This window comes from Arvicanthis niloticus, chromosome 29 (assembly GCF_011762505.2).
Source record: "Arvicanthis niloticus isolate mArvNil1 chromosome 29, mArvNil1.pat.X, whole genome shotgun sequence".
NCBI lineage: Eukaryota > Metazoa > Chordata > Mammalia > Rodentia > Muridae > Arvicanthis > Arvicanthis niloticus.
The window spans coordinates 25,196,469-25,212,894 of record NC_133437.1 but is presented as its reverse complement, the minus strand read 5'-3'; the positions used below and the strand labels follow the sequence as shown (position 1 = coordinate 25,212,894).

The 16,426-nt window shown below is 50.0% G+C and overlaps 2 protein-coding genes across 2 annotated transcripts in view; both read right to left on the bottom strand.

The window, feature by feature from the left end:
* Window positions 1–181: 181 nt before the first annotated feature.
* On the bottom strand, window positions 182–3,379 carry Tmem160 (transmembrane protein 160). The gene is made up of 3 exons (XM_076927355.1): window positions 3,123–3,379; window positions 2,052–2,144; window positions 182–691 (listed from the first exon to the last, which is right to left on the bottom strand). Exons 1-3 carry the CDS (start codon window positions 3,328–3,330, stop codon window positions 426–428), a joined length of 567 nt encoding a protein of 188 aa, XP_076783470.1. The 5' UTR covers window positions 3,331–3,379; the 3' UTR covers window positions 182–425.
* A 9,383-nt stretch (window positions 3,380–12,762) lies between these two features.
* Zc3h4 (zinc finger CCCH-type containing 4) overlaps window positions 12,763–16,426 on the bottom strand; it is a 38,217-nt gene continuing 34,553 nt past the window's right edge. The window contains exon 15 of the mRNA XM_076927352.1: window positions 12,763–16,378. Coding sequence (XP_076783467.1) covers window positions 14,892–16,378 — 1,487 coding nt within the window. The 3' untranslated portion in view covers window positions 12,763–14,891. The remainder of the gene's footprint in view (window positions 16,379–16,426) is intronic.

Genomic DNA, 16,426 nt, shown 5'->3' with positions numbered 1-16,426 from the left:
ATGTGTGGTATGGTGTGGAAATTAGGTCTCTCTTTCTACCATGTGGGGCCTGAGTACCAAATTCAAGTTGTCAGGCTTGGGAGCCAAGTGCCTTTACCCACTGAGCCATCTTACCTCATCCCCACTGGTTGCCCTCTCCCCTCCCCACCTCCCCAGAAAACAGGAGCTATCACTCAAAGAGTCTTGAACTGCTTAAGGGTCAGGTTTTAATGTCCTGGAGTTCAGGCATGTATGCCTCCATCGTACACACCGTAATGATGATGATGATGATAATAATAGTGATAAAGGAAGAGGGCCAGTGTTGATGTTCCACCTCCATACCTCACCCACACATAGAAAGTCAAAAAAAAAAAAAAGGCTTAGAATCTGGTTCAGTGGTAGGCCTGAGGAGAATCCATCACTGAGGGGTCCCACAGCCCTTCTGTTTACTCTGGGGGTGGCCGACCCGCTTCATCTGGGCCTTCTGTACTGGCTGCCCCGTCATCCTCAGGCACCAATTCCACGTCCAGTTCCAACTGGCCCATGTAGAGACCTACTGCACAAGCCCAGAGCAGACTGGCAGCCAACACTGCCCCCACACCAGCGGCAGCACCAGCAAGCGACAGTTGCATGGGTCCCCTCAGTGCTGCCAGACCCACCGCATAGGAGGCTCCGCCCCACACCACGCATAGGCCACCCAGCAGGAAGAAGCCTGTGGAAGAAGGAGCAGTAGTCAATAGTTACAGGGTCCAGGGTACCCCAAGGGGCTGCCGGGGTGATGGGTGGGGAGGATGAGTCAGTATGAGCACAGGGCCGGGCAAGGCTTCTAACATCAGCTAGTGAGAGGCTGGAGGAGTGCCAGCTAGTGTAAGGCTTACTGAGGCAACTTAAGACTGTCTCATAATAACACGGGGGTGGAGGTGGGCTGGTGCTGGAAAGATGGCTCCAAGATTAAGTGCCCTTGTTGCTCTTGTAGATGGCCTGAGTTCAGTTCCCAGCACCCACATGGTGGCTCACAACCATCTATTACCTCCAGTCCAAGGGGCTCTGGTGCTTTCTTCTGGCTCCATGGGTACCAGGCACGCACATGGTCTCCATATACACATATACACATAAAATAAAAATAAATCTTAAAAAACCAAAAAGGTTGGAGATTAGTTCAGTGGTAGAGCCCCTGCCTAGAATCCCCCAGTGAGGGGCTGGGGGCGTGGCTCAGTGGTAGAGCCCCTGCCTAGAATCCCCCAGTGAGGGGCTGGGGGCGTGGCTCAGAGGTAGAGGCCCTGCCTAGAATCCCCCAGTGAGGGGCTGGGGGTGTGGCTCAGTGGTAGAGCCCCTGCCTAGAATCCCCCAGTGAGGGGCTGGGGGTGTGGCTCAGTGATAGAGCCCCTGCCTAGACTCCCCCAGTGAGGGGCTGGGGGCGTGGCTCAGTGGTAGAGCCCCTGCCTAGAATCCCCCAGTGAGGGGCTGGGGGCGTGGCTCAGTGGTAGAGCCCCTGCCTAGAATCCCTCAGTGAGGGGCTGGGGGCGTGGCTCAGTGGTAGATCCCCTGCCTAGAATCCCCCAGTGAGGGGCTGTGGGCGTGGCTCAGTGGTAGAGCCCCTGCCTAGAATCCCCCAGTGAGGGGCTGGGGGTGTGGCTCAGAGGTAGAGCACATGGCTAAAAAATTCACCAGTGATAGGCTGGGGATGTGTAGCTCAGTCAGTTAACTAGTAGGTAACTAGTAGCTCACTTAACTAGTAGGCTGGTTTCCTTTCCATAATAACAATAAACAAATATAAATAAGGGCAGACAAAGGCTCAAGAACATGAGCCTTTGTAAACAGAGGGATCTGGGACTTGAAGGTGAATCCAATACCCAAAGGGTCTGGTCTGGGGGCATAGACAAAGGTATACACATAAGTCAGGGCCACTTGGAAACTGGAGGATTCCTCACAACGTCGATGAAGGAGGTGTAAGAGGGGCTTACGCCAGTGAGGACAGACTCTCCTTTTACAACTGTTAGGGCAGCAGGACTCACAACTAGAGGAAAGGGGGAGGGGCCCCCACTTCCCATAGGGGGATGATCTGCACTCACCATAGGCAGCTTCCCGGCCCATGTCGCTCTGCATGAAGGAGATCACCCCAATGCCTGATGCCAGAAGTCCATTTCGGAACCAGGAGAGAAAAGCTGCGGGGGATTTGGGGGGTGGAGCCCTGCATCAGCCAAGCCCTGCTTCCTAGATCCCCTCTCACCGTATTCAGCAACAAGACAAAAGTATTCTAGATGTGGATCTCTTCTGGGAAAGCCCAATGCAAGTACCGTTCCTTTACCCATCTGTCCCAGACATTCAAAAGCTAGAGCATGAACTGAAGACGTTCAGTGTGAGGTTAGAAAGTCTTCCCAAGTCGGCTCTCTTGAGCATCCTGTGTTCTTCGCCCTCTCTCCCTCAGACCTCTGGGACAAACTTCACCACTCAGGCCTGCCTCCAGCCTCCCCTTCCCCTGCGTGCTAACCGCTCCTACCTGGCATGGCCTCATCCATGTGTTCACATCTCCCCACCACTCAAGTCCCTGAGTGCTGTCAAAAGGCCGTTCCCACTACTAGCCCCATTCTATACCAGACTGGCTCCAATCTCTCATCCCATTGCCTTGTTTGAGATTCCGCCCCCTGCAGCCTTGATCACCTCTCCTTCCAATCAGCAGCCAGCTTCTCTACCATTGGATACGCGCTGGTCCAATCCGGAACTTCCTCATCTTCTGCGGGTAGCCACACTCTTGTTTTATTCCAAGTAGTCCCTTCTGTCTGCAATCCTAACTGATACCTCTGTCGCAGGCAACTCATTCCCTCCCAGCTGCCTCTGGAATGGTCTCTCACCTAGGCAGTGTGGTGCTGCCAGCTACCTCTCCTAACCGTAACCCCCGCCCCCCATCCCAGCTGTACCCCATTAGCCAGGACCCGAAAGATGATGACCTATGCGGCCAGGTTGCAAAATCTCCTACCCCCCCACTAAACCCCCAACACCTGCGCTCACATGAGGAAGCTGCCCCCGTTGAGCACAGGCCCTGTTCCCAGCAGATGTTTGCCTTACTCTCGCCGCCCACTCCCACGTGCACACCGGAACCCCTCTCCTTGTATAGAGAACGACCCCCGTCCCCTACCACTGACCTGTCTCATGTGCCTTGCGGAGGAGCCAAGCGTCCGCGCGATCCAGCTCGGACACCGGGGGCGGCGAAGCTCCCGCGCGTGGACCGTGGCCCGGGGCGAAGGACCCGCGCGCGCCCCCGCTGCGAGGCCGCTGAGGCGGCTGCAGAGACCCCCGGAAGCGCAGGCGGGCAAGGCGCGCGACCCGAGCCCACCACCAGCCGCCTCCCATGGCTCGCAATGGGGCCGCGACACGAGCTCCGCCCTACGGGCCTACTGTAGGCTGAAAGTCACATCAGTCATGAGAAGCGACGCGACCATTGGTGATTTGCCCGCAACTCAATCCCGGAACGCAATACCTATTGGTGTATCTGGCTGTGTCTCCACTTCAGTTATATGTGCCGGTGGTGTGTGACCCACCTTATTTTATCATCAGACTACAAATCCCAGAGATCAATGCACCGCAGGCAGTGCGACCTGCAGAAGGGCGAGGCGCGATGTCTGCTGAGACTTGTAGTTTCAAAAAAGTAACTGCTCTCAACAGCCAGGAAACAAAATTTGTGCTAGTTGCTTAAAGTAGTTGCAAAACTCTGGCAAACTCACGGAAACAACTACCAGTTACCTCACTAAAGAGGACACACAACTATTTTGTCGTATTTCTCTTCAGTTTTTCTTCCATGCAGATGTTAATGTCATTTCTGAAAATTCATTCCTGTCATTACTTACATTCTTTCCAAAACATTATTACCGATCTAACCCCTGGTACTGGGAATCAGACTTAGAGACAGTGGCATAGAGAATATTTAATACAAGAAAGACTACAGAGGAGAAGCAGATGAGAGGACAGAAGCAACAGACTCGAGACCTGGCTAAGATCCTGTTGGCAGCCACAGCCAAACCAGCAGACCCGTAAGAGATGCCTAAAACAGCCTCAGAAGAAAGGGGGGGGGGGCGCTGAAGATCAAAAGTGCCTCCTCCCCAAGCCCAGGGTAACCCTAAAAGTAAAAAGGAAACCCACCAGCGTTTTGTTTTGTTTTGTTTTTTTGATAATTAATAAAGTTCAACATTCCGTCTTGCTAAAACCTAAAGATAAAGTCTCTTCGTCAGTTTATAAGTGACTTTCCTGTGGCAACAGAAACAAAAGAAAAACCCAAGATCTCTTAGAGGTCCTGAAAACCTCAGACGATTGTGCCTCCTTTAAGAAGGCCTTACTCTGCCAACTACAGGTGACCTTCCTAGACCCAGGGAACTCAGGGCCCTGGTGTTAGCCAATGGCCAATCTGTCACCAATTGCCAGAAGCTGCCCCCCCCTTGTTTACACACCAGTGCAGCAATGTCCTCCTGGTTAAAGATGATGCCAGAAGACTCATTCCCAGCCTCTCTTCTTGAATGTCCCCAGGATAACTTTTCAGCTGCCCTGCTGCCTGACCCTAACCTTGATTAATGGGTCTCTGCATGACTGCTCAGACATTTTGGCCCACATCCATGGGACCAAAATATCCCCTTGATGGATGCAGAGGTAACATGGGTCACCAATGGCAACAGGCTTATCCAGGATGGTATGCTGGGACAGTTGTGGTCTCAAACATCAAAATCATATGTGTGGAGCCACTCCTGACAGGAATGTCAGCCCAGAAAGCTAAACTGACAGCTCTGATCAAGGCGTTAGAGCTGAGGAAAGACAAGAGACACTGATAGCCGGTGTGCCTCTGCTACTGCTGATATCTGTGGAGCTATTTATAGGGAGAGAGGCCTTCTGATGGCAGAAGGAAAGACTAAACTCCATCCCAGAGGGCAACAAGACGACCCAGTGTATGGCCCTAAAATTTGAGCCCCTCATGTCCTAGACCTAGGAGATACCATACACTCTCTGACCAGCAGCAGATGTGATCGGGGCCAAAACCTGCCATGTTTCAGTGTCATAAGAGATGACGGAGAACAGCTGACTACGAACTGATGTACCAGAGAAACTGGGGATAAACATACTGAAAAAGATTCATTGTTCTTCACACATGGGATCCCAGAGAATGCAGGACTTAGTACACCAGTCCCACAACATAAATAAAGATGCCAATCTGAAAACAGCTAAAATTGTTAAAAACAACAACAACAACAAACTGTAAGGCCTGTCAATTGACTAATGTGGTTGCCAGTGAGAAGAGCCCTGGTGCTCAATATCAGAGCACCAAGTCAGGAGTCTATCAGAAAATGGACCTTCACAGAGGTAAAATCAAAAAAATTCAGATACAAATATCTGTTGGTGTTCATAGATAAGATACCTTTTCAGGGTGTACTGCAACTTTCCCAACTAAGCAGAAGACTGTGGAGACAATAACAAAACAAACTGCTAAAAGAAATTCTTCCAAGGTATGATTTCTCTAAGTTTATAGGGTCAGACAATGGACCTACATTTGTGTCCCCGATAATTAGAGATTAGCTAATATTCTGGGAATTTGTTGGAAACTTCATTGTGCTTGCAGACCACAGTGTTCAAGACAAGTAGAAAAGAAAAATAGAGCCCTGAAAGAGACCTAAATTAAATTGAAATTAGAGACTGGCGGTGACTGGGTGACTCTTCTCCCCTCATCCTTTATAGAGTAAAAAACTCCCCAAACTAGGTGGGATTCACCCCTTTTAAAGTTATGTTTGGTTTTCCTACTGACAGACGTTATTGCGGAAACAGACAATTGCTAATTGTTACACAATTTCGAGTGTGTCCAGTGAGTATACAAACATGTTTGGCTTAAACGTCTCGTTTTCCATAAAGCAGCTGCACCTTGGAGCTCCACCAACTTTAGCCCAGAGACTGGGCCCTAGTCAGGAGACTGCTAGGGGTCACCAGAGCTTTGCTAAAAGGGACCCTGTGCTACAGGGTTGCAGCGTGGATCCACCACACATCTGTTTGCAGTTGAAGACCCTGGCCAGCAGGAGGAGAATTCAGCCTCAGAACTCCTTCCTGTCTCCCACTGATGGGCCCCCCCATCCAAGCCCCAGGGGCACCACAAGATATAGCCCCGTTACTGTTTTCATGAAGGTTCAGGAAGTCCCATGATTGGGTCTTCTAGTCACAAGAGAAAGGCGGGGGATGTGTGGCCAAATCTTTTTTGGGTTCAGACTCCATTTCAGAGAACCTGACCTAAGTTTGAACTCACGTAAACTAACAGGCTGGTTGGTACCTAGCCTTAGTTTCCAAGTCACCCCCCAAACAAAACCTGAGCCTAGCTCCAGTCTCTAGGCTAATCCCTAACAAAGCCAGCATCTCCAGGTTATTCCCCCAACAAACCTGCACCCCAGTTTACAAACCTACCCCGTTGCCTAACAACCACCAATGCAGAGGGAAGCAGAAATTAAGTTTATGATAAGGATCCCAGCACCAGCCAATTATGTTAAAGGCCACAGTAGCTTTCTAGTTAAATGCTCACACATGGACTCCCTGCTTGCTGCTTACTGTAAAGCCTTGTCCCAATAGATATTCAGAGCTCCCCAAAACCATCCTGTGTGATGGCGGTGTGGGGGGTTGGGGGGGCAAGGTAGCTTGAATAGAATAAAGACCCTGCTGTGAGTTGCATCAGATCGGCTCCTGTCTGTCTTGGTTTTTGGTGTTTGTTTGTTTGTTGCGGGATCACTAACACTTCCCTGGCACTACAGTGTGGCTGTTCTAGAACTTTCTTGATCTCAGGAATCTACCTGCCTCTGCCTCAGAAATGCTGGGATTAAAAGTTCATGCCAGCACAGCCTGGCCTTTCTCACCTTTTGTTTGTTTTGTCTTGCTTGTTTGTCTTGTTTTTAATTAAAACATTTTTTATTTATTTATTTTTTTTGGAGACAGGTTCTCTCTACAGAGTGCTAGCTGTTCTGGAACTCACTATGTAGACCAGGCTGACCTCCAACTCACAGAAATCTGCCAGTATCTGCCTCCCAAGTGCTGATATTTAAGGTGTTTGTTATCACACCTGGCTTGATTTTTTTTTTTTTTCAAAAAAAAATAAATAAATAAATCAAGACGATGAGGTAAAAGATTAGCAATTATGGCAGCCAGCCCTCACACCCTGGTAGGTTACACCTTGCCATGTCCCACCAGAACTTGTCTATTTGACAGTTGTTATTAGAGAAATCCAGCATGGAGATGTAGCCTCATTGGTGAGGGGTTCAACCCCCAGCAGTGTATAAACCTGGCATGGTATGCACACCTGTTAGTAGTTCCAGCTCTCAGGGGGTAAAGGCAGAGGATATCCTTGACTACAGGGGATGTTTCAAACCAGCCAGGGAGGGCTATATGACCCTGTGTGAAACAAAGAGTATGATAGAGGTGACTGCTGGATTGTGCTGTGTATTCAGATGCTGATTTCTGTGTATCCTCCATCTAGAAGTCGTGTGGACACTGTCACTGCCATGGGCATTGAAGACTCTCCCAGTCCATGTGGTGTGAAGATGCACCCATTTTCAGGTTCACACCATGTATTTTGGCAGCCAACATATTGATGTTGTTACAGGCAGCTTTTATCAAAATGAGCAGAAATGAAAGCATTCCCAGGACAAGAAAGGTTAACATGGTCTGTTATGCCCAGTTCTCAGGAACCCCAGAAGAACACCAAGATCTGCAAGTTTGATGTAAAAACAAAGAGAGTCTTTCTTTTAATTATTTATTTATTTAATGTATATGAGCACACTGTCCTTGACACACCAGAAGAGGGCACCAGATCCCATTACAGATGGTTGTGAGCCACCATATGGTTGCTGGGAATCGAATTCATGACCTTTGGAAGAGCAGTCAGTGCTCTTAACCATTGAGCCATCTCTCCAGCACCCCTGCTTTTTAAAAATTATTTGTTTATTTAATCTATATGAGTACACTGTCCAGAGAGTCTTTATTACACGAGTCAGACTCGGGTCGCAAGCCTTCCCAGTGCACTGGTTAGGAATGCAACGCTCACGTTTAGGGGCTTGGAGTATATGTGTGCATGTGCATTGAGCTGGGACCCTCGAACTTCGGGGTTATGTGACTGGGGAGGTGAGAAGGGAGTGCCATCCTTTAAATTTGTTCAGACAGCAGGTGGAACCGTGCAGCTGGAGACAGACCCTCCTGACCCTCCTGACCTGGGAAAAGTAACTTATTGCATTATCAGAAGCTAGGAGGGTTTTTTTTTGTTTTTGTTTTTGTTTTTTTTTTTTTTTTTTTGGTTTTTAGAGACAGGGTTTCTCTGTGTAGCCTTGGCTGTCCTGGAACTCACTCTGTAGACCAGGCTGGCCTCGAACTCAGAAATCCACCTGCCTCTGCCTCCCAAGTGCTGGGATTAAAGGCGTGTGCCACCACCACCCGGCTGCATGTTTTTCATATGGGCTTATTGGGGTTGGAAATTCCAACAACAGGACATGGCTGTCGTAGGTACAACAGAGAAGAGAGTTTATTATATTAAAATAAAGAGCATATCCAGAAGCAGAGACATTCGGGAAGGTCCAGAGTGGACAGGACCCTGACTGTGCTGGGGCATGAGGGGAGGGGAAGGGAAAGGAGAGTGAGGGGAGGGGGCCCAGGTGCAGCAGTCAAGGGTGCAAAGGTACAAAAGGATCAGGTAACCAAATTGGTTAGATTACATAAGGACAAGCAGCCCAGATCCCTCAGCTAGAAAGTTCCCGGTAGGGGCCACCAGGCATGCCAGCCAGGAGAGCCCTGTAACAGGTAGGAGCTGAGGGATGAGAGAATCTGGGTGCATGTCCACTTTGATATGTTAAGTAGGCACCTAAGCCAAGGATAGGGGCTTGTGGGGTAAGGGAGGTAGGGTTGAGACTTAAGAGGAAGGACTTGAGGCAAAGCTGCCCTGTGGCTGGAGTTCAGGTAGCATGTTTAAAGGGCAGCCAGGAGAATCACAGCAGAGTGACATGAAGCAGAGAAGTCACGTTCCAGAGGTCTTGCAGAGCAAATGGGGGGGGGGGGGAGCATTGTGTATTTATTTCCCAGTATTCAGTTTGCCACACAAGGCCTGGTAAATGCTATGAAAGTGTAGCCCTTAGTTAATGAGACACTATGTAGCCCTGCCTGGTACTATATAGTACAGGCTGGCCTTGAACTCGATCCTCCTGCCTGAGTCTCAGGAGTGCTGGGATCATGGACATGGGTCATCATGTCCAGCTCAGGACACTTACAGTGCTCCTTCATCTTCTAAAGTGTTTTTTTGTTTTTGTTTTTGGTTTTTTGTTTTTGGTTTTTTTTTTTTTTTGTTTTTTTGTTTTGTTTTGTTTTGTTTTTTTTAGACAGGGTTTCTCTGTGTAGTCCTGGCTGTCCTGGAACTCACGCTGTAGACCAGGCTGGCCTCGAACTCAGAAATCTACCTGCCTCTGCCGCCCAAGTGCTGTGATTAAAGGCGTGCACCACCACCGCCCGGCTCCTTCATCTTCTATTTGAATTTTTTTTTCTTTTTGAGACAGGGTGTCATATAGTCCAGTTTTGCCTTGAACTTGCTATGTCAGCTCAGAGAACAACTTTGAATGCCCAATCCTCCTGCCTTTACCTTCAGAGTGCTGGGATTATAGGCCTGCAGCTCCATGCCTGGCTTATTCTGTGAACCCAGGGCCTGTTAAGCAAGCGTTCGACTAACTGAGCTACAGCTCTGGCTTGGCTCAAGGACTTGGAATTAAGTGAGGAAGGACTGAGAGATAGCAAGAGGTCAGCCTTGGAGGGAGAGGTCAAGTGGACACCAGACACCCTGAGAACTGATAATGCCAGAGAACATTTTTCATATTCTTTGGCTAGGGACATGCTCTGGTTTGTGCCTATAAGGAGGAAAGAAGAATCGTTGTCTGAATACTAGCAAGTGTCAGGGCAGAGAAAACAAAACCTCCTTAAAGAGATGCACCTGTGGCCGGCTGGCAACTGATTAGACCTGAGGCTTAAAGGAGACTTAGCTAGGGGACTTTAAAAAAATGTGTCAAAGCTCTGTAGAGCAATGCAGGCTGACCGGTGGCAGGCAGGGTGGTGACAAACACAGAGGCGCTGTCTGTTTTTCTTTACACACATACCCCCACCCCCAAAGACAGGGTTTCTCTGTAGCCCTGGCTGTCCTGGAACTCACTCTGTAGACCAGGCTGGCCTCGAACTCAGAAATCTGCCTGCCTCTGCCTCCCGAGGGCTGGGATTAAAAAGCGTGTGCCACCACTGCCCCTGTTTGTTTTTCAAGTAACAATATATGTATTTTATATTTTGTTGCTCTCTCTCTCTCTCTCTCTCTCTCTCTCTCTCTCTCTCTCTCTCTCTGTGTGTGTGTGTGTGTGTGTGTGTACAGGCTGGGCTACATAGTGAAACCTGTTCACAACAGGGTAACAATGGTTGGAGATGGATGGCTAAACAGTCATGAGTACTAATTGCCGGGCGGTGGTGGCGCACGCCTTTAATCCCAGCACTTGGGAGGCAGAGGCAGGCGGATTTCTGAGTTCGAGGCCAGCCTGGTCTACAGAGTGAGTTCCAGGACAGGCAGGGCTACAGAGAGAATATAAATAAAAAGAAGAAGAGGAGGAGGAGGAGGAGGAGGAAGAGGAGGAGGAGGGGGAAGAGGAGGAGGAAGGGAAAAAAAGAAAAGAAAAGAAAAAAGAAACTGGGCAGTGGTAGCACACAATTTTAATCCCAGCTCTCAGGAGGCAGATCTTTGGGTTCAAGGCCAGCCTGGTCTACATATGAGTCCAGGACAGCCACAGCCACATGGAGAGACTCTCTCAAAAATCACTAAAATAAAGAGCAACAAAAGTTAGAGGAGCAATGGAAAGGACCAGCAAGTTTACAGAAAGCATCTGCAGTCTACGTACTCTGAAAACAACAGCTACAAGAGATGGATGGAGTAGGAATGAAGTTACATGCCTGTGACCCTCATACTTGAGAGGCTGAGGCTGGGGCAGCCAGTTAAAGCTAGCCTGAGCTACAAGATCGTGTCTGAAAAAAGCAAAAACAAAACCAGAGGCATTCTTGTGCTTTTGAGTAATGGGGAATGTCAAAAGCCCCCTTACTTTCTTGCTGTCACTGAGCTAAGTCCCACCTCTTTTTGCCTTTTAAACAGCCGGCTGAAGACATGATGGAGGCTGAGGGTGTTAAAGACAATGTGTCAGCAGGACATAGGTGAGTTCCAGTACAGCCATGGCTGCATACAGAAACCCTGTCTCGGAAAACCAGCAAGCAAGCAAGCAAGCAAACAGGGATGAGGAGCTAGAGAGAAGGCTCAGTGGTTAGAACACTGCTATTACCAAGACCCAGGTTCAATTCCCAGCACCCACATGGCAGCTCAAAACTGTCTTTAACTCCAGTTCTAAGGGATCTGACACGGTTACACCAATGCACATAAAATAAAATTAAGGGGCTAGAGAGATGGCTCGGTGGTTAAGAGCACTGACTGTTCTTCCAGAGGTCCTGAGTTCAATTCCCAGCAACCACATGGTGGTTCACAACCATCTGTAATGAGATCTGATGCCCTCTTCTGACGTGTCTGAAAATAGCTACAGTGTACTCGTATAAATAAAAATAAACAAATCTAAAAAAAATAAATAACTAAATTAAATTATTTTTTTTAAAAAAAAAAGCTGTAGAACGGCCAGGCCTTGTGAGGCCTATCTATGATAGAACTATATATACAAGCAAAAAAGAACCAGAAAAAGAGACTAAACAAAAAACCCAAACCATCACTACACCTAACCCCCTGAAGAGCAGTTAGCATATCTTATCTTACTTACCATGTTTCGGCGTGTCAGACACATCAGCACACCTCTCTTGAAGGTCTGTGGCTGGCTTCCTGCTGCAACTCTCTTCTCTAATCCCAGCAAATGTGACTGCAGTGCTGGCTGGGGATATAGCTCAGTCCATACAATACCTGCTCACTGTGCACAGAGCCCTACACACACCTGCCAGGGTGTCACACACCTGTGATCTTAGCACTTGGAAGACAAGAGACAAGAAATTCATCAGTTCAAGATCATCCTTGGCTAGATGAAGGCCAATGAAACTCTGCCTCAAAAAAAAAAAAAAAAAAAAAAAAAAAAAAAAAGGACAAATAACAGGCTTGCTAGGCTGGACAAAGATCCAAGTTCAAAGTTCACTGAATCGGCACACTCTAGTGTCAAAAGCCAAGTGAAACCATCTTCAGTAGGGTAATATTTGTAAGGGTTTGTGTGTGTATTCTGTACGCATACATGTGCACAGAGAGATAACGTGGGGCTTGTTAGTGTGCACCTAGAATCCTAGCACACGGGAATTGGAAGCAGAAGTTTCAGGAATTCAAGGCCAGCCTGGAGACTATCTCCGACTTATGAGAGCACAGTAGAGGAGTAAATATGGCTACAGGCAGCCCACGTGCATTTCTGTATGTATCATCATGGTTCTAGTTGTCTCAAGTCTTACATGACTGAAAAGAGAATTTTTTTTCTCCTCCTTTCACCTCAGGTCTAGCCCAAGCTTCAAACTCAGTATTCTCCTGCTTCAACCTCCTAAGTGCTAGGATCACATGCCTGTGCATCTGTTCTGGTTATCACTGTTATCTGAGGGCTGGGGATGCCCCAGGCCTAGTGGTCCCCAGAATGCACAAAACCCTGGACTTCATCCCATTATAATGAAACAAACCAGAACCCAGCCCATTCCCCACCCTCGTTTGTTCCCTGGCAGGGCAGAGATGAGACTAGACTCAGACTGTTTAAAATAACTGCATCCTTTAATGGCAGTAATACAATTACTGGATTAAGAGACCACATGAGAGAAGGCAGGTGAGGTTTCTGGAAGACAGATACTGAGTACAAAAGGGGCGGGAGAGCCATGCGACGATCATTGTAAAAATACAGTACATTATATACATATTTGCACCATCGACTTTCAACTCAGAAATACTATTTACACTTTTGTTACAATCCTGGTTAGAGAACAATTTTTCTTTAAAAGTGTGGCCTGATGGCAAGTGGGGATTCAAGCGGTGTCCTTGCCCCATGAGGGTCTTCAGCTAACTGTTCTAAGAGGAAGGCTCCAGACTCCATCTTACCCACAGATTTCATCCTTAAAAATTCATGTAATTTTTCTTTAGCAAAAGGACAGTTTTCTTTTTCTAATATAGACCAGGCTGGCTTTGAACCTATAATCCTCCTGACCCTGTCTCCTGAGTGCTGGGATGACAGGTGACACTACCAAGCCTGGCTTTTACAAAAAGGGAATTTTCAAAGGGGTAGAGGGGATCCAAACACTGCCACACTGTACTCTTCCTATCCTATGCTCACCATGGCCCCAGCCTTGGCCTCATGGCTAAGGCTGGGGCCCAAAGACAAATCTCATTGATGATTGTTTAAGAAAACAAAACAAAAAAACACAAGACAAACAAACCAACTTGATCTTGGTGCACTGACCCCAAGGGTTGTGAGGCTGTGGGGCACAAGCCCCTCCCACCCTGGCTACAGGCCCCAAACTGTTTTGAAGGGATTTCTCTTTGGGGTGTGGAGGGTATGGTAGGTGGGATGGGACATGGGAACCTGTCCCCTCCCGAGGTGAAGGGGAATCCACTGGCTGTGTGTGTCAGGTCTCCTTATTAACAAGAAGGAAGCAGTTGGGCCAAGAGACCCAATATAAAAGAGGCAACCTGCAAGAAAGCAGACTTGTAGGACCTGGCGAGGGACTCCATCAAAGAAAGGTCTGCAGGTCTTACTCAGTTCCCTGATCCAATCTTAGGGACATGGTCACAGGGAGAGTCTCTTCCCCTTACCCCCCACCCCCACTCTCTGGACAAGGGCAGCCCTCCTTAGCTAGTGGCTGAGGCTGTGGAAATGCCTCCACTAGGTGGGATATGGCATATACTCCGGGCCTCCTCACCTGAAGGGGCTTGGTCCCTTTCCTAGAAAAGGCCCAACACTTCAGCTGGACACCTGCTATTTCCTCAGGCCCCATTAATCCTACACCACAACAGACCACTGACACCCAGCTTCTGTCAGCTTGGGAGGAAAAAGCAAACACTATCTGGTACTCTACAGATAACATGGCTAGGGGGTGTGGAAGCAGCTAGCAGACACACTTTGCCAGGGCCACTCTTGGCCTCTCTCCTTGGGGGTCTGGTAGGTGGCCACACCACGGATCCTTGAGCTGTCTCGAGGGTCAGGCCAGTGGCACATGGTAGGTAATACTGAGGAGAATGCTTCAGGGGGCTGTCCCACTCCTGCCAGGCCTGCTGCCTACAGGTCTGCCTTACCAAGAGTTTCCTGCAGGGCTAGAGGGTGTCACTTTCAGGACAAACACTGGACAGAGGATATAGGACGCATAGGCCCGAGCAGGTTAGGGCCAGGGGGTTGCCAGGCCCTTTCTCTCCTGTTGACATTTTTCTCACTTCACCGTTGCTTTGTCCTGAAGCAAGCTGTCACAGGCTGCATGCTAGAGAGGACAGTTGACCCTGGGGCTCTAGACACCCCTGCACCAGCTTCCACACGATGTGATGTGGTTCTATCAAACTTCCAGCAGTACAGGGTGGGTGGCCTTCAGTGCTTTCCCAGACAATTCCAAGGAAGCCCCAGGCTGGGTACTTGCCACTATCCATCCAATGCAGGGTGTAAGCTGCTCACTGGACAGAGAGACACCAGGAGCCTGCAGCACTGACCAGAACCCAAGATGCTTAGATACAATTTATGACTCAAAGTAAGTACTATTTAAAAAAGGGGGAGAAAGGGAAAAAAAATGTGAAGAACGAACACCCTGCCCGCCTGCCCCACCTCCCGCCCGTAACTCTGGTTGCTGCCCTTAAATGTCACCCTGGGAGGGTGGTGGAGTGGGGGGAGCACTGGCCCCCACTGACACTACTGGCAGAAGGGAGAGGCTGTGGGGTCAAAGCCTTTAAAAACGTCCTTCAGGGACCCTGCGTCCTGCTCACCCTCACGGGCAGGGCTGTTGCCAGCAAACGGGCTCCCTGTGCCTGTTTTGGGGGCCGGCTTTACAGTTCCAAAGAGAGTGGGCACTGGCAGGTTGTGTACCCCAGGCTGGGGCGTGGCCCCCTCAGGGGGTGGGGTAGATGAGGCAGCAGTGGGGGCTGCTGTGGCCTTGGGCCGGGGCCGGTTGTAGCTATTGTATCTGTCCGTGGCTGTGGCCCCATCTGTGCTGGCTTTCCCTGTCTCTGGCTGCTCCAGGGCGGACTTTCGGACAAACGGAGGCTCCTTTGCCTTGGAGGCTGAGCTCTTGCCATTGCCCTCAGGACCCTTGGGCTGAGCACTTGTGTCAGAAGCTGGCTCTGCAGTTTTGCCACCTGCATTGGGAGTCCTTGGGTCATACAGGCTGATACCACTCAGCACACTGCTCTGCCCGCTACTACTGCCCTGGCCTAAGCCACCAGCTGCCAGCACTCGGGGGTCATAGGGAGCTGTGGCCGGTGGGGATGAGTCCCCACTTGGGCTGGCAGCAGGAGGTGATGCTTCGGTGGGACAGGGCTTGGCTGCACGGGAGGCTGCCCCAGGATCTGCTGGCTTTTGTAATCTGGGGTCAGTAGGGGTCTTCCGCACCCTGGGATCACTGGGTTTTTCACTCTGGCCAGGGGTGTTGACATTGACAGTCTTGAGGATTCGAGACAGGAGTTCAAAGTCAGGTAGGTTAGAGCCAGAGGTGCTGGCATCTGTGGAGCCTGGACGCTGCCGGGTGTTGGGAGGCCCAGGGGGTGTGGAACGGTGTAGCCTAGGATCTAGGGCAGGTAGGGACTGCAGGGCAGCAGGCACTGGGGGCACGTCCTGCTTGGGGATGGGCAGGGGGATCAGGTCTTCAGGGTTCCAGAGCACTGTGCGAGCAAAGCTCGGCTTGCTCAGGGTCACATCCTTCTTGATGTGGCTGAACTGTTGCAGCTGAGAGCGAGGGTCCCGTAGTGGGTGTCCAGGCAGGGGGTCCAGGGGAATGTTCACCGCCTTCTCACGCAAGGCCCTCTCCCCTTCCTCCTCTTCTGCAGGGGGCTGTCCTTTTGAACTGCTGGGGCCTGCAGGGTTGGAATGAAGGCTGCCTTCAGCCTTGGAGGTCGGCAGAGAACGAGCCAACCGAGGATCAGAGGGCCCTGAGTCCCCTGGGCCAGACCCTCCTGAAGTCTCTGCATGGCGGCTGAGTCTGGGGTCTCGGCTGAGGCGGGGATCAGCCAGCCGGCTTCCTGTGGGGTGTCCCTTCTGGAGGCGGGGATCCCCCAGCCCACTGCTGCTCGGTTCCCCGACTGAAGCCTGGGGTCTGCTTGACTGTTGCCTCAAGGTCTTAAGGATGGATGTGACACTGCTTCCCCCTTCATCCTCATCACTCGAGTACCAGTTTCCAGTGTCACCTGAGAGAGAGAGCAGAGCAAACAGGAGAGACATAAATGGCTGTATCC

What these genes read in the sequence shown, in the direction of transcription:
- Tmem160 (XM_076927355.1), bottom strand. Translation starts at nt 3,330, where the DNA reads ATGGGAGGCGGCTGGTGGTGGGCTCGGGTCGCGCGCCTTGCCCGCCTG. An exon ending in CCGCAAGGCACATGAGACAG is followed by an intron (nt 2,145 to 3,122) that starts GTCAGTGGTAGG and finishes AATCCCCCGCAG; the next exon opens with CTTTTCTCTCCTGGTTCCGA. An exon ending in GGGCCGGGAAGCTGCCTATG is followed by an intron (nt 692 to 2,051) that starts GTGAGTGCAGAT and finishes CTTCTTCCACAG; the next exon opens with GCTTCTTCCTGCTGGGTGGC.